Genomic DNA, 25,423 nt, shown 5'->3' on the forward strand with positions numbered 1-25,423 from the left:
CTGGCCAATCGCAGATCACTTCAGAGAGAGGGTGTTTCTATTGGCTATTCTACAAGTGCGGAGGTGCCTGCACGTCTCTTCAGTGAAAACCTGATTCAGCGAAAGTTCTACGGAGAAAGTTGCCATAAAAACATTGATAACAACTGCCTACACTGCAAAGCAACCCAAAAAAGAAACACAGAAAGTCTAAAAGAGAGCCTGACAATAAAGTAAATTAAATTTGTCAGTGAAGCTTTTTAGAGATGGACAGAATATGCTGTTAATAGTTTAGCCTTCTGCTAACTGAAGCCAAAGGCTCATGGCTGCAGCTTCAAGTTCACATTTAGCTAACATTAATGAGAGCCTCGAATCGCAGTGTGTAGTCCACCTCACTCCCTGCCATTACAGACCACCTTGGTGGGAGAAGAGCAAGCCGCCCCAGCAACCCGAATCCAACCAGCGGAGAAAACAAAACAAACAAACAAACAAACAAAAAACAGCGCTGGGGGACCAGACAGCCCCGACTTCCTGCCCAGTCGGCAAACTTTCTGTTGCTGCCATTACATAGGTTAGACCTGGTGGGAAACACTGGGTTACTGTATGAAGTGTTTGCATATGCCTGTCGTTGTCCGGTTGTGTGTAGCTGCAGCAGCTGACTGGGTGCTCCAACATATTCTCACTCCAACCTTTTCACATATTGACGTTTTGGTCATGGACCTCCACATATGACATGCAAGGTTCCCTGGGTGTGTTGGTTGTTGACGTTCTGGGACACCGTGTCAGGTTCTCTCCTTTCAAGATACACAGTCTCTTTCAAAGTAAATGCACAACATCACTACAACACTGCAAATTAATGTTTTTTTCCTTCAACAACAAAAACACATGGTTGAGTGGCAACAAAAGGAGGTGGTTAGGTTTAGGAAAAAAGAACAGGGTTTGGAATCTTATGGGACGTTAACACCGCTCTCTCGGGTGAAAGTCCGTGTTTGTTTGATCCATCCACCTCCCCTCTTGCCTGCCCTACCTGGACTTTCACTGCCTTAACTTTCATCCTTGTCCCACCGCATTTCCCCCTTAACTAAAACGGCAACCAGTCAGGTATCATGCCGACGTTAAAGGATACCTTTTTTGTTGGTTTCTGACGCTGCAAGTCACTGCCCAAGCACCAGATTTCAACAACTTCGACATGAGACCGTGCATGACTGGGGGGTCCGTCTGTGGAGTTGCTGCTCTCCTCCTGGCAAGGTGGTCTGTAGTGGCGGGGAATAGGGGTAGTACAGAGAGGGAAGAGCTGGGTTTTTTTTTTTGCCTTTTTCAGATTTCTGTCTACCCCAGCTTTAACGGCTCAGTACTTAAAATCTCCCTTTGCACTCAGCTTCTAATATTACTGACATTCCCAGAAAAACTTTGGTTCTTTGCCTTCATCTGTAGAGGTTTAATTCAATCAGTGACATTATTTCTTCAATGCAGCACTGCCTTCAACACTTCAGTCTGCATTTTATCATTTCTTAAAGAGAAAAATGTGAATATAAGCCTCAGTCTCGACAATGCTTAAAGATGATGACGTGACTGAGCGACTACGTGTTCGCAGCCAACCGTGGCCCACGCCTCGTAAGATTCTGCAAACGTGTCATCACTTTGCACCATCTTGTTGATGCTATCGCAGCTATCTGCATTCTCCCCGAGAACTTGATATGACCCTGAGTGCTATGAAGTGAAGAAAAAAAGTGGTGGGAATGTCTGTAAGTTGGTCAACTTGCAGAAAAGTAAGGGCACATAGCCTTCATAGTGCTCAGCCTCCCAGTAAAAGTCACAGGTAACTGTATTTAAAGGTGCTCCACCTCTGTAAAGTCAGGCCCACTAGAATGTGTACTGTATGATTTCCCATTTTCTGAATAAAATAATTATAAAACAATACAGTGATTAAAAATAATGTCCTTTTAATCTCTAAAAGTCATTTGTCCTTTCACTGATCTTTATTGCAGCTGGAAAATTTTGATGTCTCTCTTTTCCTGATGTGTGTGCAAAGAAAAGAAAACTATTAAAAGTAGCCCATCAAACCTGTCCTCCAGGACTTGCTTGCACTTGTCTTGGCTCAAGTTTAGAAAAAAACAGAAAGAGGGCAGAGAATAGCTTAGAATGAATCATCTGAAGACAAGGAGACAGTGACAAATCCATTTTTGGCTTTAACTCAAACATTTTAGCTTCAGAATGCTAATAGTGTCTCGCTTGGTTTAGTCAAACGGTCTCTGAAGAGTGAGTATCACTTTCAGAGGTTTTCCCTCATTGTTGACAGGTCGCAGCCCCGCTGAAGAAATACCACTGACACTGACTTAACTCCCCCAGCATTAACACTTCATACAGATGTGTAAAGTTATGATACAGGAGCCGAAGGTGGATTATGTGTGCTCCAAAAATCAGATGGTGCTACCATCTTTGAATATGAATTAATTTCAGCTGTGATGAGATGCCTGGCGACAAGTGTGTCAGCTTAAATGTGTATAAAAGTCTTGATAAAAATGTTCCTGCTTCTGGGTATGATGGAAACTTATTTTTGTGTAGTAGGACTGGTAGTAAAGCTTTTTTTAAAAGACGACAAATTTATAGAAAACCTTATAAAATGAGGGAAGAAATATAACAAATGCAGAAGTTTCCATACAGACAGATCACCAAATGATTCAATGCTTTGGCCTTTGCAGTCACCAGATCTGAACCCAACTGAACATCCTTTGGAGATTTTGAACCAATACACAATGCTGTCCACCATCATCAAAGTTTTAAATCTTTCCAGAAGGATTCACACACTTGAAGAATCTATGCAAAACACCACTGAAGCTATACTGACACTTTATTTTGTTTTTTCCCTTGAATTTGTCATGAATGTAAATGTGAAGCCCACCACTTCCCAGTGCAAATAATAACATGGGGCTCTAATATTTATCCTGCTATGTACAAATGTACTGTGATTCATTTAAAAGGAATGCCTGCTTGAAAAGGCAGGTCACATGGGACAGCAAATGGTTTACAAGGATGAGGGCTAATCTATATCTATATCGTCAACCTGGTTCTCACTTTACAACAAAAGTTTAGCAATTTTCTATATTTTTCTTTTCCTCCAGAAACCATGTGTCCTCATATGAGGACATCACATTTTTGGTTTCCTGCACCTTATACTTCATTCTGCTTAACTTAAGGCTAGTTCACATTACACAATTTTCACCCTGATTTTGCGTCGCAGAGACTATCGTAATCTTTTGAGTGTTCATACCTGGCGACGTGTGTTTCTGTCATCGGGAGTCTCGCCAACTGCGTTAGACCTGTGTGTACACACCAAAAGATTTCTCCACCGAGCCCTCGCCGACAGAGCCCCAGATAACGTCACCAAACTACGTTTTTTTAACTGGGAGAAGACACATCGTAAAAGCATGGATATTCTTCCCACTGTTAAATCAGATCTGCCTCTAGAGCCTGGGTCCTAACACAACGCGTTCCCCGTGATCCTGTGGACACCGCCATTGTTGTTGTTGCTTGCCAGATTGTCAGTGTTGCCAGATCTTGGGAGAGAAACAAGCAACCAGGGCTATGGAAACAAGCCCAAAAGAAGTGATGGATATACAGTACAGGCCAAAAGTTTGGACACACCTTCTCATTCAATGCGTTTTCTTTATTTTCATGACTATTTACATTGTAGATTCTCACTGAAGGCATCAAAACTATGAATGAACACATGTGGAGTTATGTAGTTAACAAAAAAAGGTGAAATAACTGAAAACATGTTTTATATTCTAGTTTCTTCAAAATAGCCACCCTGTGCTCTGATTACTGCTTTGCACACTCTTGGCATTCTCTCCATGAGCTTCAAGAGGTAGTCACCTGAAATGGTTTTCCAACAGTCTTGAAGGAGTTCCCAGAGGTGTTTAGCACTTGTTGGCCCCTTTGCCTTCACTCTGCGGTCCAGCTCACCCCAAACCATCTCGATTGGGTTCAGGTCCGGTGACTGTGGAGGCCAGGTCATCTGCCGCAGCACTCCATCACTCTCCTTCTTGGTCAAATAGCCCTTACACAGCCTGGAGGTGTGTTTGGAGTCATTGTCCTGTTGAAAAATAAATGATCATCCAACTAAACGCAAACCGGATGGGATGGCATGTCGCTGCAGGATGCTGTGGTAGCCATGCTGGTTCAGTGTGCCTTCAATTTTGAATAAATCCCCAACAGTGTCACCAGCAAAACACCCCCACACCATCACACCTCCTCCTCCATGCTTCACAGTGGGAACCAGGCATGTGGAATCCATCCGTTCACCTTTTCTGCGTCTCACAAAGACACAGCGGTTGGAACCAAAGATCTCAAATTTGGACTCATCAGACCAAAGCACAGATTTCCACTGGTCTAATGTCCATTCCTTGTGTTTCTTGGCCCAAACAAATCTCTTCTGCTTGTTGCCTCTCCTTAGCAATGGTTTCCTAGCAGCTATTTCACCATGAAGGCCTGATTCGCGCAGTCTCCTCTTAACAGTTGTTCTAGAGATGGGTCTGCTGCTAGAACTCTGTGTGGCATTCATCTGGTCTCTGATCTGAGCTGCTGTTAACTTGCGATTTCTGAGGCTGGTGACTCGGATGAACTTATCCTCAGAAGCAGAGGTGACTCTTGGTCTTCCTTTCCTGGGTCGGTCCTCATGTGTGCCAGTTTCGTTGTAGCGCTTGATGGTTTTTGCGACTCCACTTGGGGACACATTTAAAGTTTTTGCAATTTTCCGGACTGACTGACCTTCATTTCTTAAAGTAATGACGGCCACTCGTTTTTCTTTAGTTAGCTGATTGGTTCTTGCCATAATATGAATTTTAACAGTTGTCCAATAGGGCTGTCGGCTGTGTATTAACCTGACTTCTGCACAACACAACTGATGGTCCCAACCCCATTCATAAAGCAAGAAATTCCACTAATTAACCCTGATAAGGCACACCTGTGAAGTGGAAACCATTTCAGGTGACTACCTCTTGAAGCTCATGGAGAGAATGCCAAGAGTGTGCAAAGCAGTAATCAGAGCAAAGGGTGGCTATTTTGAAGAAACTAGAATATAAAACATGTTTTCAGTTATTTCACCTTTTTTTGTTAAGTACATAACTCCACATGTGTTCATTCATAGTTTTGATGCCTTCAGTGAGAATCTACAATGTAAATAGTCATGAAAATAAAGAAAACGCATTGAATGAGAAGGTGTGTCCAAACTTTTGGCCTGTACTGTATATAGAGAAAGGTGACGTTCAGAGAGTAAGCCCAAATAAGGAACTCCACTTTAGAAACAAGCCCAAAAAAACGCAACCCGACTACCAATATTTGTAAGTGACTTTACAACAAAAAAACAAGCCCAAAGTCGCAGCTAATAAGCGGACCTGGCAACCCTGCGGCTTGTCCTCCTCACATTTCTGCTGTCCTCCTACGTGCTGACATGGAACAAATCCTGCCTCTCATTGGCTGATGCTCTTTGTCAGTCGTGTCACACTTCTCCAGTTTTCTAGCATGCCAGATATCCAGTCCCAGTCACAGACGAGGAGGCGACTTGCTCGTAGGCCAGTTCAGACATGAGGACTCGTCGTGGCAGACTATCTGCCGACTCACCTCCAACCCAAGGTGGCTCTCAAGATCCTCTGCGATGTCAAAATAGTAGTGAAAATCGTGTAATGTGAACTAGGCTTTAGACCTGTTGTCCTCATCCGTGGACACTTTTTTTGTGCCATATAATGATAGTAAGACCACAATACATTAATTTATGTAAAAACAAGATGGCTGCCATCTCTGCCAAGTCAGTTTGCAGCCGATCCCGAGACAAAAGTGAACAAGGTCCAAAACCTGATCACATTTTATGATTGAAAGCTTTTTATTTATGATAAATAAAATTTGTAGTTTGATATTTGATACAAATTTGACCAATTTTAGCAACAGTAACAAGGTAAGACACTGTTAATTAGGAAGTGCTTGTTTGAGGACACTGGGATGTTATTATCAGTTTGTTGAAGGACATTGGGACTACTTTATTTTTTCATATCAGATCTTACTGATCCCAAATAGCTCGGAGAAATTAAAAATTCATACCAAACAAAAGTGCCTGTCTTAGGAGGTTATTATTGAAAAGACCCAAACCAACAATGCACCATAGACTGTATAAAAGAATGGACAAATCTACTGTGATGTCACTCAGTGGTTTGTGGACTCTGGTTTTAAAGCCTCCAGTTCAGTATTTCGGCTGTCAACATTTTGGATTTTTGGAGCCAGAAATGACCATATTTGGATGAGAGGGTGGAGCTGTGGAGGAGCGGGGGGTGGATCTGACTGAGAAGCCTAGGACACTTTCAGCTGACAGTCTGTCATTTAAAGCAACCACGTCCTTAATCATGCATAAAAAGAATTACCAAAATGTAAACAGGTGAGTTATAAAAAAAAAAAAATCCCTGTAAAGCTAAACAGGGAAATTAGCTATAGAGACCAAAACTATCAGCCTATTGACATGTTCATTTCTGCTGTAAAGTTGGGCATTTTAACATGGGTGTCTATGCCGATAGACTTGCTTTTGGAACTATTTGAGGAACTACAGTTTTTGGCACTTCCACATTGGCTTCATCTCTCAGCCCCAGAGGTTAGCGCTTGCAATGAACTGAGGATATATATCATCTGTGCTTCCAAAGCCTGATATATCTTACTGCTCTGTGCCTCAGAGCTCCACTGTTGTCCAGAAACAATTGAAAACACATCAGTGAGTCACAAAGTTGCATGGGATGACCTGTATCCATTATGATGAACTTAGCTACTGTGGTTTATTTTGAGTCAGTCCCACAAACATTATCTTGCTGTTTTAAATGCTCAGTCAAGCGCCAAGTGTGTATTAATCCACAGCTGAAATTAGTCCCCAACAAATTCACTGTTTACTTCTACTAGTATAACTTAAAATACTGCACACAGCTGCTTTGATACACATAAACTGAAAGTATGGAAAGGTTTTGAAAATAGGAAAATTTTAAAATACTGTCAGGCTTAGTTCACTTATCGTTTCTTGTTTTCACCTGATTGATCACTGTCACACAGATTCTCACATCATCCTCTATGATTTTGTAGCTCCTGACTAGTTTTTAATCCGTATTTCCATCAGAAATGCAAAGACTTATGGCTAAAACATGATGTCACGAATCTGGCAAGCCAAACAACAAAAAAAGGAAAATACACTCCACTGGTTTTTTAATATCCACATATCAAGGAGAACAGGACGCACGTATCATCATCATTATAGCAATCATTATCATTACGATGACAAAGAACAGGAATGCCTAGCTTTTCAGTCCACAACTGGCTTCATCCTTCTATCCTTGGGTAAGTATCCTGCACACTATGTCATGAGGAAATCCTTGCCATGTCTTTGAGTGAAGGAGGCTCTCAGCCAGTATCGCTGCTCACTGCCAAGGAAAGACTCAGCCCTCTGATCCTGGGAAGTGTGCCGCACTTTTTCTATTTGATGTTGTAATTGTTTCTCTGTCTCGGACAGGAGGTCTGGGACATGTTTTTTTCTGTAGGAGGAAACACTTGAGCGCGGAGTTCCATCTCTGTAGATGTTTTGGAGATGTGGGAACAGGTTGTGGTCTGCAGCATATGGGCTCACTTTAAAACCTTCACAAAAGCTTCTCCTTTGAGATAATTGTAGCATGAATTAGACCAGGGAGGCTTTGATTTATCAACACAGTTGTTGACAACAAGTTTCCACCCCTTCAGACTTTCCATTGACAAATCTGCTGTGATAACCCAAACCTGTTAACATAACACTAAACAGCATAAAATGACACTTAATTCATCATCTTGGACAAATTGCCTTCGGTGTAATGAGTTAATGAAAGGAGAGCTGTAGCAAAGTAGTGGCAGAATAATTTCCTCATGTTGCAAATTTCAGTCGAGACTCTGAACATCCTCTAATTACACCGGATGAAGGTAAGCTCTCCTTGACATCTTTTAACACTGCGAGTCATCTGCGAAGCTCACTGAGAACTTTGACCAAACCCATAATTAGCTGTACTGTAATATGGGTTTACACAATTCAAATACAGTTACATTAACACTGACATTGAGCAACTGTGGTTTGTCGTTTTATATTTTCCAAAGTTGTTCCAACAAATAACATCATCACATGTGGGCTCCACCACATACACCATCATAATTACAACTGATGTCAGTGATGTCTGACATGAATCCTGACCTCGCTTGTAACTTTAGCCACAAATTATTAGGAATGCAGCCACAAACTGCTTATACCCTCAGTTGTCTGTTCTCTGGTATAATATTATTTTGATAATTATGTTGCAAATGAATTAAGAAATACATGATATTTTAAGTAGTCAAACTCTAAATTCCAGAGACAACTAACGCAGGTGTCTACAGGATATGCACAAACTGATTGTGTGTCTCTCCACTATTGATCCAGTGCTCGCTGTTTGTATTAGCGCTGAAGCAATTAGTTGATTAATCAATCACAGTTGTTGATTGACTGAACATTTGTAGACAACAATTTCAAATATTGGGTAATTCATAGATCAAATATCAAGCAAAGAAGTCAAACGGTGTTATCTGAAGTAATCTGAAGACATAACCTTGACTTCTGGGAAATTTAATGGACATTTTTTGATTTTCTGACATTTCATGTAGTAAATAATTAATGGATATATATAAAAATAATTATTAGATGAACTGATAATGAATATGATTGTCATTTGCAGCCCCAGTTGCAACACAAGCTCAGAGTCGGCACTTATAAGTTGGCATAAGTTTGCACTGTTTTTTTGCTATGAACTCTTCTTTGGTGGCATTACAGAACACCAAAGACAAACCTGAAAACAACAATACATCTACACAAACAACCAAAACACAACACTAAAGGAAATAAAGGGTCACATAGATAAGTTTGTACTTTTGAACAGACACGTTTATGTTTAGAGAACAGATTTTATTTTTAGGTGGCTAGTGGTGGACAGTAACTAAGTACATTTATTCAAGTGCTACACTTGACTTTCTACTCAGCTACATTCATTTAACAGCTATTCTACATTTAAAAAAACACATCATAAGCTTATAAAATACAAAACACTTTCCAACATATTTGGCTTGTGACCTTACATTTCAGATGTCCTTGAGCTGTTTGCGGTTCCACCAAGTGGTAATTTCTACTCTCAGATTCTCACATGGTTTAATTCAATAAACTGTTCAACATCCAAACAAAGAAAAGTATCCAGTATGTCATGAAGCAAAGCAAAAATGAATACAGATTTGTGTGTCAGAACTTTGTTTTTCATCTTTCACACCCCATTAATGTCTAATGTCTAATGACCCTTTAGATGTATCCTTTGACCCTTTGAAGGGGGTGCAACCACTGGGATTGGAAACACTGGACTATACCAACTGTATAAAGCAGTTTTATAGCTCCATCTCAATAATAGCTATTCTACTACTCTAATGCATCAGTATTAACACTCTAATAATGCCATCTGTATTAATATATCAGTCACAGTGGGACGACACAAGTACTTTTACTGTGATTTTTGAAATACATTTTGCTGCTAGTATTTAAGTAGGGTTTTTTTATACAGTCTGAATACTCTGAAGTGCATTCAAGAAAACCAGATTAACAACAAAACACATAAAAAAGGCAAGACATCATATGCTGAAGCAGTTCGACTCTTTTTATTTCATGTTTCTGCAAGCCCAGTATCTCAGTTCTAACACAATTACAGTACTATATTGTCATGTGCTTTTAATTTGACCCCAGTTTACCTTGCCTGCTCTTTCACTCCCACTGCTTTTGTCTACCAATTGTACACACAATGCATTTTCTCCCAGCTGGTTTCCATTCTGTTCACACGTACCAAATAGCTTCTATTTTTACAGTCATTATATAAAAAAATAACAATAAACAACAGACAGGAACAAACGATTTACACACAGTATGTATTTTCATACACTTGCTCATTATTGTAAACCCAGCGAGGGAGTATGCAAGGTTAGGCGGTGCATTCATTCAGGAAGGGGCATGCTAAGGAAAATGGGGGAGCTATGAGGGGCTTTTTCTTGGCCAGCAAGTCCAGGCTTGGTTGCAGGCCTGTCTGTCCCTACTCAGCGCAAACATGTCAGACATTTCACCACCAGTATGAGTGAGCTAAGGTCCCCCATTCCTTTGCTGTAGGTTGAAGTGATCTCCACCTCGCACTGTGAGCCTGAATTGTACTCAACAGGGTTAATTTGTTAATGCTACATAATTAGCTTCTATGCTTATTCTTTCTAAATATGGAAAGCTGATGAGTGACATGGGGGATTCCTGAAATATCTGCAAACTGTGAAACACACATGCATATTTTGAAAGCTGAAAGGCAATGTGTCCATGTGTGACCGAAAAATAATCATGTGGGTTGAGTTTCTGACACCGGGCGACGCAGGCGTAACTGCTCACTTAACCAGGGTCTGGAGTTAGTTTTCACGTTTACACTCTCGAATCTGGACTCGCACAGCGCGGCACTACAATTCACGGACGAGAAACGTCCAGTTGATTAATCCACGGGTGTCGGGGACAAACAAGTCTCCATTATACAGACACTGGACTCGAGTTATACAGCTTTCAACAGATCACCACCATGACAGACGACCACAAGCAGGAATACATATGCATTTCAGGAAGCCAGCACAGCTCTCTTATGAGAAAAGTGAAAGCGCGGCTCTGGCTGGAATATACTGAGAACACCCAAAACAAACCCACTTCCCGGCCCAACTGGCATCCACACAAGGGTAGAAATAAGGGAATGTATTTATGAGCATCTGGCTGTGGTTCAGTGAGGTCAGTGCACTGATAGAGTACAAGGATAGATCCCTGCTCCTCTACATATTCCAAAAGAAGAGCTAACGTGGCTTGTAGATCATGTGGTTTTCTGCCTTATTAGTAAATCCATGAATTTAGATTTTAGCTTTGTTAAACACAGCATAATTTGTTGCATCGTAAATATAATAGTCTTTGTGTAAAAGCAGCGCATTAGCTAGTTGGCATGTGTTTCGTCCCAGAAGTAAGAAATCAAATCCAGGATGACTACCAGCCCCCTTGTCCTGTGCACACGCACACACACACACACACACACACACACACTGATTGTGATTCTCCTGTGTTGTGACATCAATATTCAATCCGTCTTTGGGATTTCTTTGTCAGGACGGCACGATTATGCTGGTAACATTGACTGATATCGAGCTTGGGTTTTGGAAGAAGACACACGGTTTTCATAAGCCCATTAATCTTGAAAGGAGCAACTGTCAGAAAACATACAGCACCCCTATCCCTGACATAAGAAAGGCCCATCCAAGGCCTTGATTTCTGGTTTGGCGGAAAACGATATCACACTGCCTCCGATAGAAGGCCTTGAATGTCCCTTTGCAGACTTTTCCATTATGGATCTGGCATTCTCAAGCGCAGCACCAGAGTATTACACCACAACTGCAATTCATGACACACGACTGGATTTACGGCTCAAAGGTCATTTGAGGAATCGCTGCTTATTGTTATTACAGGTGTCTCAGCGCTTTATCTTAAGTAGAAACTAATTTAAGGCCAAGTAAGAGAGAAACAGCACAATGAGAGAAATGAAAAGAACTAAAGTTAAAAGTCAAAAGTTAATCATAAGCACTACATTGGAACTGTGAACTGACAATAAAAGGTTAATGTCACTCTCCACATGTGACCCAGTGTTTTCGACTCCCTGGGCTGATTTCCAAGTAGGGCAGGCATGAATCAGCAGCAGCCGTGGATGGAGTCGGAAGTGCTCCAAAAGTAATTAAGGTTCTTCCTCTTAATTGACAACAGATCCAGCCCAGCGAAGCTCCAAACAACAGCCATGCATCAAAAGCGTGGTAGTATAAAAAGGTGCGTGTAATAATGCCCAGCTTTCTGGCTCAACAGACTGGATAGATTATGAGCACGAGTGTTAACAATGTCATAACAAAACAAATGAGTAGTTATGCGGCTCAGTCAGAAAGTAAACCTTATTAAAAAGAAGTATTAGAAGAAATATTTATTAAAGTTTATGTGATTCAGTCTCTCCTGCAGGCGTTGCTGTTGTCATCCCTCTACAATGCAGTGCCGCCCCCAGAAATTATTCATAGGGGTGGCCAGAAGGGCCACTGACAATCCTGGGGTGGCACACCAAAACCAAAAGCCATAATTAAATTTCTGAAATTCTATCATGCAGTTGTAGTAGCTCATTAAGGTTAGTTGAAATCTATGTCATTATGAGAGTTAAGGAATTACATACTGACATACTTTGGTTTCGTATTTTATAGTCAATATTACTAATTATCTAATGTTCATAAGCTAATACTGTTACAGTTAACATGTTAAGTTCCAGAACAATCCTGTTTTAATATTGTATGTAGGGGATAATGTATAATGAGCCAGTGAATACTGGGAAAATAACTCCCGACAGGGGAATAGAACCCCGACGCGCAACGGAAGGGGTTCTATTCCCCTGAAGGGAGTTACATGGCTTATTATCAGTTAAATAAATAATTTGATACAGAATATTGATTAATTATACAATTTTTATTGATTTATAAATTAAATCGGGAGGAGAGAAAAAAAACTGTTTGGTGTTTAGTTCATGTCTTTCTTCTTCGATGCGATCAACCTCCCTGTCATCCACAATCTTGTGTCTCCTCTCTTTTCCGTGCGCCTCTGAGCATCCCTCTTCTCTGGCATTCTTCTCATCTTCAGCCAGTAACCATGACTCAAGATTTTCATGCTCACCAAATATGTTAAAAGTTATATCATGAAAATACTCCATCTTTGTATCTTGTAAATTATTATTTTGAAGCGGTAACGGCTACGTTAGCCCGATAAAAAAGTAACTGTTGTCAGGGCAGCATCCCTAGCAACGCTGGGCTACATAGCAACAGTCATTACACAGTAATATCAGACCTCTGAATACTGCGACTGACCAATCAGAATACAGCATTTAATAGAGCCGTGTAATAAGTACGTGTTAGGCAATCCATTGTCCTTCAGATAGGCTGGTTGTCCTTTACCTTACGAAGACAAATATACAGCTTTAGGGCCTGTCCCAATTCTACCCCTTAAATCTTCCACTTGGTATCGAGTAGCCTCGTTTGAGAGATAACCCTTGATGAGAGAAGTGAGAAATATTAGGGAAGGGATCTTTCCCTAAGAAATGGGACACCACTTCATGCAAATCAGTGTGACCGACGTGGAGGCATATGTCAGGCGTAGCAGCGACGCAATGAAAATGCCGGTTCTAGTGCTTGTGTTGTGGCGTGTGCTATGTTTATTCTTCTCCGTCTGATGAATCAATGGAGAAGAAATGCTGAAAACAGGAGGCACCTACGATGTCTGCTAGTTCTGATCGATTTTGTTCGAGTAAGTTGATTTGTTTAAATATTTTGACGCTGCATTCAACCGAGTTGCTGATTTATGCAAGTCCAACCATCTGTTGTTTGTATAGCCTACATTCCCATCGTACAGTAACAAATTGTTTTCCAAAACTTGACGAAGTTGCTGACTTCGCAAGGTGTTCTGGGAAATTTCATCTTCCACTTCGTTGAAAGTGTGGGTCGGGGCTCCCTTGGAATCTAGGGTGGGTTTTATGTGTTGGAAACAACTTCCATTGCCTCAATTCTGTTTTGGGACACCACTAGCCTAAACGTGAACTCGCACAACCAACTGCAAGTGGATATTTCTAGGGGAAGTGTGGGTATTGGGACAGGCCCTTTATTTGAAGGAGTACATCGATTGTTAGGAAGAAAACATTTACGAGAAACAAGCGTCTTGTTAAAAACACCACACAGAAGCCTCTAATTATTTTTGATTTTTTTCAGAGCCCAGTCCCACTCCGAAGTCATCGAAATCCTGCACTTGGGCACTGACAGAAACCAATGAAAGAATCATCCTTAAACATCGGCATGATACGCGGCCGGTTGCCATTCTAATTTAATGGCTCCCAGCGGCCTCAGGAAAAATACGACGGGACAAGGACGAAAGTTAAGGCAGCGAAAGTCCAAGTGGGGTGGGCAGGAGGGGTGGATGGGTTTAACAAACATTGACTTTCACCCAAGAGAGCGGTGTTCGTGTCCCCTAAGATTCTAAAGCCAAACCCTGTTCTTTTTTCCTAAACCTAACCACATGTGTTTGTTGTTGAAGGAAAAACAACATTGATCACGGTGTTGTACTGACATAGTGCCTTTATTTTGAAAAAGCCTGTATGTAAAATCAAATTTCCTGTGAAAATGGAAGTTTATTTTGAAAGAGGACAATGCATGTAATAGGCAGAACTTGACATGGTGTGTCAGAATGTCAGCAACCAATGCACCCAGGGTACCTTGCACATCGTATGTGGAAAGTCCATAACCCTCCCCTGGCCTGTGTCTCAGGGGGTTGGGCCCCCCTGAGGCACCTCTTGGCAGCACCACTGCTAAAAAAAAGATGTTTCAACCAATAGAACAATATTTACAATCTTCTTGACCTCAGGGATACACTGAGTGCTCCACTGGCTTACTTTAAAATGATGATATTAAACTGTAAACTGAATTTCACTCATTCAACATACAAGACTGTTCTGCTCATGGCCATAGAGGGAGCTCTTTATTGCCCTATTTGGGTTATCCTGCAGTGCTGAGGAAGACCACGGTCTTGGTCATACCTCTTACTGATGGGACTAAAATCATGGGAAAAAATGCAGCATAAAATTTTCTGTTTATCTCAGCACAGTTAATGAAACAAAGAAACAAAGAAACAAAAAGTACAGAAAAACATAAGCCCCAATATTATCACTGGCAAAATTTATCATGACTTGGAGAAACTGAAACGATTCAAGCTGGAATCTATAGATCTGACTGACTAAACGACCACATTCATATTACATTTTTCATTTTAAGAATTATCTATAGGAGGTAATATACCATCATTTTTCAGTTCGGTGTGCATCACTCTTTGGTCACTCGATCATCTAGATTGTGATGATGAATTAAAACCATGTCTGATAAAGAGGTCGCACCTTGAATTTTTATGATGCTGACTCCAGTCTGATAGCAGATGCTAAACATGTGTGTGTACTTATCACAAATACTTGTGAGTTAGTTATCTTTTCCATTTCCATAGCTGATTGTCATCTCCCTGAATGTATGCCTCTTTATAGGGGTCACATGTTTATCTTAATGAAGTGAATCGTGATAAGCTCAGCTTCTGGCTTCATTCGCACAGATTGCTACTGTGCATTAAAGTACAATTTTCCAGAAGAAACAGCTGCTGTGATGCAGGAGTAGAAGGCTCATTATATGACCTGACTTCACACTTTCTTACACAAAGAAGAGGTGGCACTCCCCTCATAAATGTCATCATGAGGAATCAGATTAATGTCTTAGATGATGTAGTGTTACAATGTAGGATCAGAGGTATTTATAATGGTCATAAAATGTTGGTCACCAACACCCCTAATCTAATGAGGGATGTTTATTCTGTGTCATTTTTAAGATGTGTTTATAATCCCTAATAAAGAAAGGGATGTCAGGATGTCAATGCTGATGCATGACTGCTGATCCTCTGTGGACACATATTAAAAAGAGATAATTATCATTTAACATGACATTTTAATGCAAGTGTAGTCCAACGAAAGGCAAACCAACACAAAGTATGTGTGAACACTACCGTAATTCATATTTCCAGATGTGAGATCAGTTCATAAACGCTCACACACACTCAAAATTTGTGGAGACAGTTTCTTGAATCACAGCAACAGAAAGAAAAAAGTCCTTTTGTGTTTTCCTAATATACTTCCACTTTATATGAAAACCAGATTTGTCCCCCAACACACAACAAAGTTGTCATGGATTTCCAAGGACAGCCAGCAGAATGAAATTAAAACAAACTGAAACCACCCATTTCTGATGGAACAGTTTTTGTGAGGTGGTGTAACGGGTACAGTAAATAACAGAGTAATAGTCACTGAGAGGTTTTGTTAGCCTTACTATTATGTTATCTTTGAAATGTGGTAGGTGCAAGTAGAAGCAAAAGTAAAGCAGAGGTTGCGTTACTAATTTTCTTCACATACAAAAAGCAAACAGCTACACTGACAAACACCCCTCCCTAAAGATTTAATAGGGAATATGTCTGCCTTTTCAAAAACAGTATGCATAATTCTCAGGCATCTCCTCAATGTAACAATTAGAAGTACACTGAGAACATGAAGACACATGAGACGTGTTTAGTGAAGGTCACAAGCAATTACCCAGCCTGGTAAAAGCTGGCATGTCTCACATGGCACCGCTGCACGCCCTCATTAGGCGTGTTCTGCAGCTCAGAGTGGGTCTTGTGGCTATAAAAGAACTGAGCTCGCTGCCTTCCAAGCCTCCTTTTTAGCAGAACCTCACCAGCAGGAGCACAAAGAAACTACACATCACCACCTCTGGATCAGATAGGAGCGGACAAACCTTTTTTTTTCTGTGTAGGAGGGGGCTACTTGACCGAGGAATCTGTGTGTTTCTTTACAGGTTGGGCTTGGTTGATTTTCAACAGGATAAACATTGATTCCCCCTCCTTCCTTATAATGAGCAACAAGGGATTGTTACCGTTTAGACTAACTGTGAAACTTAAGGTTTCACAAATATTACAAGGTGGGGGCCAGAATAGCTGCTGCAAATGTCTCGCACCAGATCATGCACTAGGCACAGATAGGCACGAGCAGCCTCGGTATTAAATGCATAGTTTGCCCACACTGTTTGGATCCTTATGGGAATGTAAGGAGCAGGAGGTATTTCTCTGAGTCACTCTGCTTTAAACTCACAGCCTTGTGTTGGTCCTGGTGTGCTAAATGCACACAATCTGGACCCTGTCTAATAATTTCCATACTGAGCACTGAGATCACTAAACTCACAAACACTAAATCAAAAACGTAGGCACAAGAAAGGCTCTTCAATAAAACACCACGGTTCATCCAGTTGTGGAGAGAAAATTGAAACCATGGCAAAAATACATACAAAAAGATCCTGCTTTTGTTGACATGGGAAGACACGTTTATCTGAACGTTGTTATAGTGTTTACCTCAAGAAGCTTATGTCCAAGATGCTGCACGGTGTTAGTACTGATGCATCACAGCTACTATATTTTGCAAATTTCTCCAGTGCCAATAGCCAGGGGTAGGCCTTGGTTGAATTAGGTCCGCACGCACACACACACACACACACACACACACACACACACACACACAGTCACAAAACACACACACATACACACACTTGGATGCATGCAGGTAACTAATGTCAGTGCTTTTACCATTTATAAAGCAGTTTATAAAGCAACGGTGTAATTACACCTGAAATATCATGACACACACACACACACACACACACACACACACACACACACACACACACACAGATAATGACGAACACAACTTTAAATTCGCCCTAAAGCTTTAAAGACAAAGCAGACTTGAAGAAGTGAATCCTTTGATGGCACTTAAAACCAACACCAATATTTACCGACGGGGGTCGTCTCACCTCGTGGGCGTCAGGTGTCGATCGGATGAGTTCACTTGTGTCTGATCTGAAAGCGATGGGAAATTTCACACTTTGAAGACCGGAGTCTGTCTGGGGACTATTAATAATCTCACTGAACTGAATAAACAATACAAATCGCATTGAACCATTTGAAAGGAAAATAATCTATAGCTATATTTGGGAACATATAGGAAGATCTGGCCTGTTGGACCCAAACACGGGCCTGCACGAGATACGCATTTACTGGAGTCCAGAAAATATAAACAGCAGCTGACAGCATTATTTGATATAAATTAATTTTTATACACTTAATAGCGACTTGTGAAAACATTAGGATTGGCCCAGTGGAAATTACATGTAGTTCCTAATCATGACTTTTGGGGAACACAGCTTTATTAATTTTTATAGAAATACAGAAACGTAATCGATAATAAATAAGAGCCTGTTCTTAAAAGCAGGAATTTAACCAGCAACTGTAAAGTCATTGAAACGTGTTGAAATGCGGTCTTTAGTTGGTGGCCATCATTTGACAAAACAACCACAATTATGAACATTAATCCACTCGAGGATATAACCGGAAAATTAATCATTTCATTTGCACTCCCAGCCTTAAAATGTCCCTCCATAATTTCCATACTGGCCTTTTTGGGAAGTTTTAAGTCTAAGATTCATTTGCAAACCTCAGTGAATGCTTTTGCACCTCGTAAATAAAATAGAATAATATAGTGCAGGAGGTGTAGATATATAATTACTGTGCGTCATCCACCATTAGGCTCCATCTCAAATGTGATATTAATGACTGTACATTTGGTGTTCGTGTCTATGCTGCAGTATTTATGTGGGCATATATTGTGTGAATACACGGTGAGTGCAGGAAAAGTGAGAGGAGCCGTTCAACTTTGTTTTTGTTTTGTCACACATGACAAACCCAAACAGACGGTTGCACAGCCGTACACCTGAAAATAGGTTATATAACTGCACTAACGGGTGCAGTGTTTTCTAAACACGTGCATTGCTTATTAATATTTATTCTATGTTTGCTTAATTCTTTATCACAGTCATGTATCTCTCAGCGTCCAAACGCATAAATTCAAACACGTTTTGGGGAAAATCTAAAGCAAAATACTGTAAAAAGCCAGCAATAAAACCAGAGCACCGACCTCGACACGGTTCTGTTTTGTACGGATCTCTCCTGTTTATCTAACCTACATAGCCCGAATTTACACTGTAGAAAATCCAATCTGCTGCCGCGCACATTTTTTGGGCTTTAATATCTTTCAAACTCCAAAAATAAAAATCTTTAAAATCAATCGGTCACAACTCAATGACTCTACATATCTACTGTGACGTTTTAAATCTGTCACAATGCCCAGACTGAGGAAGAAAACAACTAAACAACAACTGCGTAATGTACACTTAATTTCACCTGTGCCATATACAGACTGCATCCACTTTTACGCGTAATATATTTCCATGTTCCAGCGTCTATTTTAAGTCTAAAAACAGACTTATCATTCGTTTATGCAATTGCATTTTATAAGAAAACGATTATCACTTACTGACACAATGCAAACATTAATATGGAAAAAAATAATGTAAAGAAAACCTTTGTATTCAAAAGCTGAGGAGGCATATTTCAGGAAAATTAGTGATATAATTTGTGAGTTAAATCGGACTCCTTAAGGGAAACTGCACACAAAATATAAATGTAGGCTATATGGTGTAATTTTTTTCATATTCATAATTATATTTAATACCAAGGGGGAAATTGCCATTTGTTTTTTTATTGAAACATTCAGAAAAGAGTTTACCTACCCCGAGAATAGTGCACATGTCACAAAGTAAGACTGTGTGCTGACCAAACTATGCAATTCCTGCGTTGTCCAGATGAGGGGAGTCCTGCCAGCCAAGCATTGGAGAGGAGACAGAGACACAGCGATAGGGAGTGAGTGAGTGAGAGACAGCAGTGACACAGACAGTGAGGCTAAAATTTTAAATACCACTTATTAAAGCAATCATTTATATTCAGCAGCAACATTGTGCCACCACTCTGCAGCATGCATGCAAATGCAGCATGCAGATATGAGATATCAATATTCACTTGATTTAAACGATTTAAAAAATAAAATGTCCATAACTTGCAGGGCGATGTTCTCTCACACTCTGCTCGTGTGACCCAACCTGATGCTTTCCATGTGTCCTGCTCCTAGATCTGGATGGTGAAGTGGCCATGTAGGAGACAGAGAGGAGAGAGGGTGGAGGTGGTGATGTTGGAGGAATAAGGACACTGCACCTTGTTACCATTGGGTCGACTGTTAAGTTTTACAAGTAACGTTTTGCAAGCTTATAAACGATACCTTCTAAACTTGCACAGGAAACTCCGAAAACATGCTGTGATAATGTATGTCTCTGGCATCCAGTCGATATCCCATAGTCTGGGAGCGCTGCGATCTACAGACGTATCGATTACATGAGCTCCTTCCCATGTTTGATGCTCCAACACTGGCTTATAAAAAAGAGTCAGGCTGCCATAGTGTGCTTTTTACTCTGATGGTCAAAATGACTCGATACCTTCAGTCTGGTCCAACACTGCTCGGTTACAGTGAGCCAAATATGATCCAATATGAAGATGAATGCGTTTTATAGCCTAGTATTTCTGACTAAAAAAACCCCCGATTCGATTAAAATAGCAACAGATGGAAAATATACAAATATTAGGAGTGGCATGCTGGTTACATGCCTGTCTCATCCACAGGTGAATAAATTTAGGTGTTATTTTTCATATCAAATCGACACTGCTCCATTTGACGCACACTCAAATATATATATTCCCAATATAAAACATTGGCAACATGTTCAGGAAGGTTTACCCTCCACTGTCATATCTCATATGATGTAGCTGTAAGTCCTTACCAGAGACTGCACGGTGGATGAGAAGTTCTGCCACTTCCCCTATGCAAAATATTCAGGGAGGCTGCACAGCTCCAACCGGATGGGGTTTGCATTGGCTGACAGCTTTCCCAGCTCAACGACCAATGAAACCGAGGCAGAGGCTTGGCTTATAACAGCGAAGATTGACGTGGAGGACGCGTCAAATTAATTCCAGCAAACGCCGGACTCCCCGGGATAACTCCAATTTGCTTTTATCGCATGAAGATCACTTTGGTGCCATTGTACCTTGCACTCACTTGTTCCCCAAAAAAGAAGGGGGCGCACTGCAGTCGGAGGAGATTTTTTAAAGAGGTCTATTTTTCCTCTTCTGGGGCTCATTCTTCCAGTTCCCCTTCCTTCTCTGCCTTCGCTCGGACGCGTTCAGCCATTTGAAGGGGCACCTATATTTCCCGGCATCTCGAAACATATAGGCAAATGGGTAAGACCGCGTAACCATCTGCATGCTTCACTGGCAAGGAGCTTATGGAAGCGTATCCAGACGCAGCACGCTAAGACAGAAATAAGCATTTGTGTTTTTTTCCCTTCAGCTCAGATAATGTGCAAATGAAGACTGTCTTTTAACAACAGCTTGTCAAGTTTATATCATGGTGGATTTTTCCAGCTCCGTTCTGCAGGCATTCTTTAAAGCTTTAAATCTTAAATGGAACCACACCACCAATTATCCCATGAGAAGTGTGTCTTTGAAGAGCTCTCGAGTGTCAATTCCTCCAGCTCGCCATTTTTAATGTTGTTTTTATGTTGTGCACACAGGGATGGCGGATGGGAAAGTCAGCCAAATAGTTTACACACTTTTTAAAAGTTGCAAAATAGCGGTGACCAACCAGTGGTTACCAAAGCGTGTATGGTGACACATGTTATACAGCTTTGTAACCTCAGTTTATGGCGTAAATTACAGGAGCTGGCCTGTGTCACACTGATGCAGGCTCAGCCTTTTGACATTTTGCCTCGTAATAATACACACATATAATTGTTTCATGAAATTATATTTTGTGGCAGAATGAGTGCGTAATATTGTATTCACTAAATATATGTGAGACTTGCATGAGTACTCACCTCATGTGGTGTAAATGTGTGACTTGTGTGTCTCTATTCCCCTGCAGAGCAAAACTATGGAGAGGTGAACCAGTTAGGCGGCGTGTTCGTCAATGGACGACCCCTGCCCAATGCCATACGGTTAAGAATAGTGGAGCTGGCTCAGCTCGGGATCAGACCCTGCGATATAAGCCGGCAACTCCGAGTCTCCCATGGCTGCGTGAGCAAGATTTTGGCGAGGTACAACGAGACGGGCTCCATCTTACCCGGTGCCATCGGTGGAAGCAAACCACGGGTCACGACGCCTAACGTGGTGAAAAATATCAGGGAATACAAACAAGGCGACCCCGGGATCTTTGCCTGGGAGATCCGGGACAGGCTTTTGGCTGATGGAGTTTGTGACAAGTACAATGTTCCGTCGGTTAGCTCGATCAGCAGGATTTTACGCAACAAGATTGGAAATCTCTCCCAGCCCAACCAATATGAGAGCAGTAAGCAAGCCTCCGCGCAGGCCGGGATCTCCTACAACCACATATACCCTTATCCCTACCCCAACACCATGTCGCCCACTGGCACTAAAATGGGCAGCCCTCCTGGAGTACCGGTGACGGCTGGACATATGAGCATATCCAGGGCCTGGCCTTCTGCACACACCGTCAGCAACATCCTCGGTATACGAGCCTTCATGGATCCTTCAGGTGAGGAAAACACAGCCATTCTCGGCTCTGTGAGAAATATTAGGCCTCTGCGTATGTATGCCATAGACCTTTATCTGTCACTGCTCTCACATCAGAGTTTAGTAAAGCCGTGCAGCTGCTTAGTGTTGCGTTATTCAGCATGATAAATTGCCATATCACTCCGTACAACCTGTTCTGGCAGCAGGCAGGTCAATGTGTCCATTAGGAGCTGTACAGGCCTCCGTTTCACCATTCAGTCAGAAAGCAGTAAGACACTCTCAATAGGTCTTTTCATGGGATGATGCGTTTGCAAACACCTTGCTCACCTGCTATATCCCCCCTAATCCCTCAAGTAGTCATTACAGCCATTTCTTCTTTGCCTCTCTGGTCCTCAGTGTTTTTATCCAGTGTGAAGTCGCCTGGCCTAGTGCTATTGTTTTTTTTTTGCCATAAGATCCAACATAATTTAGACAAAATGTGTGTTAAATTATATATTTTTAATTCCTTTGTTCCCTTGAGTGAAATAGCTCAACGCTGTATGCCTACTCCTACGAGAATGATGCGTAATTTACGCAAACATATGATAAAATGTAAGGCTTTATTGGGTAGAATAAGCCTAAATAATTCTCATAATAAATTATTAAATAAGGGGAAATATTTATAATAATATGTACTGTGTTATAATGTGTTATTTCCTTTTTAACTTTATCGTTTTTTGTGTGCTTTGTTTTGTATTTCAAAATTAAATTAAAACTCAGGCCTATTTTTATTATAAACGCCTGTTGCAAACATTTACGCACTGTACTGATAATGATAATAATTTTGATATTTAATTATAAAATTGTTTGATAAGGCCTTACTGCCAAACTATTTTAGATAGGCCTGCTGTTTTGAAAATGAAACATGTTTTATAGCCCAGACAGGCTCATGAGTAAAGCATTTTAAATATGTCTGTAATTAATTATATAATTAATTATGAAGCTGGTTGGGAGAGCATTGTTTAAGCATTTTTAGCTTTTGTTCGTCGCTGACATGACGTTACTGTTTCTGAATCAGCCATTGCTGGGACGGAGGGCTATCCACCAAAAATGGAGGAGTGGAGTAACATCAACAGAGCAGCTTTCCCCGCGGCCCACGCGGTCAACGGCATCGACAAATCAGCCATTGACGCCGACATAAAATACCCTCAGGTAAATAAAATGTCTGAACATTTGTGCAGCCTGGGACGTCTGTGCAGCCAGTGTGTTCACCCTGCGTTGCTGTTATCGCGCCATTTTCTCTCCTTTGCAGGAAACAGTTCAACTGTTCCGTGCCAAAATGGGCAGAGGCCTTTTGAGAACTGAATGCTCTGGCTGAAAAGGCCTGTGGCAGCGTTGTGAAAACCTTCCATATCTGGGACCCCCAGACAGAGTCACATAAGGCCACAGACCTCTGCTTGATAACATTTTACCCCTGAGACTCTAATGAGTTTTATTACTGCTGGGGATTAAATGTTTTGTTTCAGGGAGAGCCCATCTGTGTACAATACTCTAATTACTCTAATTTATGGTGAATTAAATTATAGTGAATCTACTGTATTCCACAATTTACTTCCTTTTTCCGTCTAAACCGCTCAGACACAGTCACGGAGAAGCACAGCTGGAGGACACATGCCACTGTCACATACAATTATATGCAGTACACAGTTTGGGGTTTGTTGTGCTTATTTTGTCCGTGTCTTATCTGTTTGCCCGCAGCCCTCCTCGACACTGTCCAGCTATGTCTCGGCGTGCGCTTATTCTCCCACCAACCAGTACGGGGTGTACAGCGGGCCGGCAGGCGGCTATGTGGCCCCGGGTCACCACCACTGGCAGCCGCAGACCCCGGCCCTGTCCCACCCCGGCGGGGGGATGTCCATGCACGCAGGGGAGATCCACTCGCCCATGACCTTCAAGCATCAGGCCCGAGAAGGTATTAGGGAGATGTGTTCAATCCTGCAAAAAATATCTAAGATGCAGTTGCTCCATATTAGAAGTGAATTTTTACAGTGCGACATTAATATCACAATTACTTTTAAACTTATTATTATTACTACCCAGTCTCTTTACTCTATTAACTTTAATCTTATAGCACCGTGCAGCCTCTCTCCCTCCCCTGAACCTTTCTCACGCACTCACTTTGGCAAGCAAGACCGCAACGAGTGTAAACATTTACCAAATCCCAAATGAAGCCTAATTATAAGTCAATTATTAAATATTGACCTTCCAGACTTGGCCCGCCAGGTGGTCCGAGGACATTTTTACGCACTATAAATGAATAAAAGCGTCACTTTTAAAAAGAGACTGCTTGCTGATAATTATGTGTTTCTGAATATTTTGTTAAAGCAGACCTGATCTAACTTAAATAACTAAATAATAATTCTGTTGCATGCACAGGCTTACTATTTATTATTTGTGTTGTGCAGGAGACAGAAAACCGCCCACTCCCCTGAGCAAGCAGCAGCAGCAGCAACACGAAGACTTGAACAGTGTGCATGGACTCAGTCTCCCTACCTCATCATCCTAACCGGGACTTATACCACCTTAATTACCAGACCCCATTTTATCTGAACTCATTTCAACAACTCCCAACAGTAAGTCTGAACACTAACGGCTTGTTTCCCCCCCGAGTGTTTGCAGCTTACAGTCAAACACAGGCCTATTCACATGCATTATGAATATAGCTTTATCGGCCTCCATGGCCACATGAATGTAAGCTTGCATGGATGTATCGGTGTTTCCCCTCTCATTTTGTTTTCTCTCCATTGACATACTTCATGTTGCTAGACTGTATATTCTCATCTGGAGACTGCAGGATAAAAAAAAATAGATGTTTTATTATAATAAGAAGTTAAATAAAAACAAGGGCTATTCTGTAATCCGCCATACTATATTATATTAATTTGTGGCCATGATCTCGATTCTACAGTGACTCAACGATGTGAACAAAGAGATAAATTGTCTAAATGTAAAATATTTGCCAAAGCTTTAATTATATATTTTTATAATTTCATTGTAAATATTCAAAAAATAAAGGCTTTCTTAAATGCCATATTTTGTCGCAGTTTATGTTTCAGCACAGATGTGTGAGAGGACATTAGTGTAGACTGTTGTTTGGCTCATCCTATTTGTTAAGGCCCAAGTCATGGAGGTTTGGTGCTGCATTTAAAGACAGAGGAATGCGGGGAATTGATG

At 41.2% G+C, this 25,423-nt stretch overlaps 1 protein-coding gene across 1 annotated transcript; it reads left to right on the forward strand.

Moving 5' to 3' along the window:
- Positions 1-20,660: 20,660 nt before the first annotated feature.
- On the forward strand, positions 20,661-25,209 carry pax1a (paired box 1a). Its single transcript, XM_033643334.2, has 5 exons — positions 20,661-20,920; positions 21,603-22,232; positions 23,268-23,401; positions 23,948-24,161; positions 24,655-25,209. Exons 1-5 carry the CDS (start codon positions 20,917-20,919, stop codon positions 24,753-24,755), a joined length of 1,083 nt encoding a protein of 360 aa, XP_033499225.1. The 5' UTR covers positions 20,661-20,916; the 3' UTR covers positions 24,756-25,209.
- Positions 25,210-25,423: the final 214 nt, after the last annotated feature.

This window comes from Epinephelus lanceolatus, chromosome 15, assembly GCF_041903045.1.
Source record: "Epinephelus lanceolatus isolate andai-2023 chromosome 15, ASM4190304v1, whole genome shotgun sequence".
In the NCBI taxonomy this organism is placed as follows: domain Eukaryota; kingdom Metazoa; phylum Chordata; class Actinopteri; order Perciformes; family Serranidae; genus Epinephelus; species Epinephelus lanceolatus.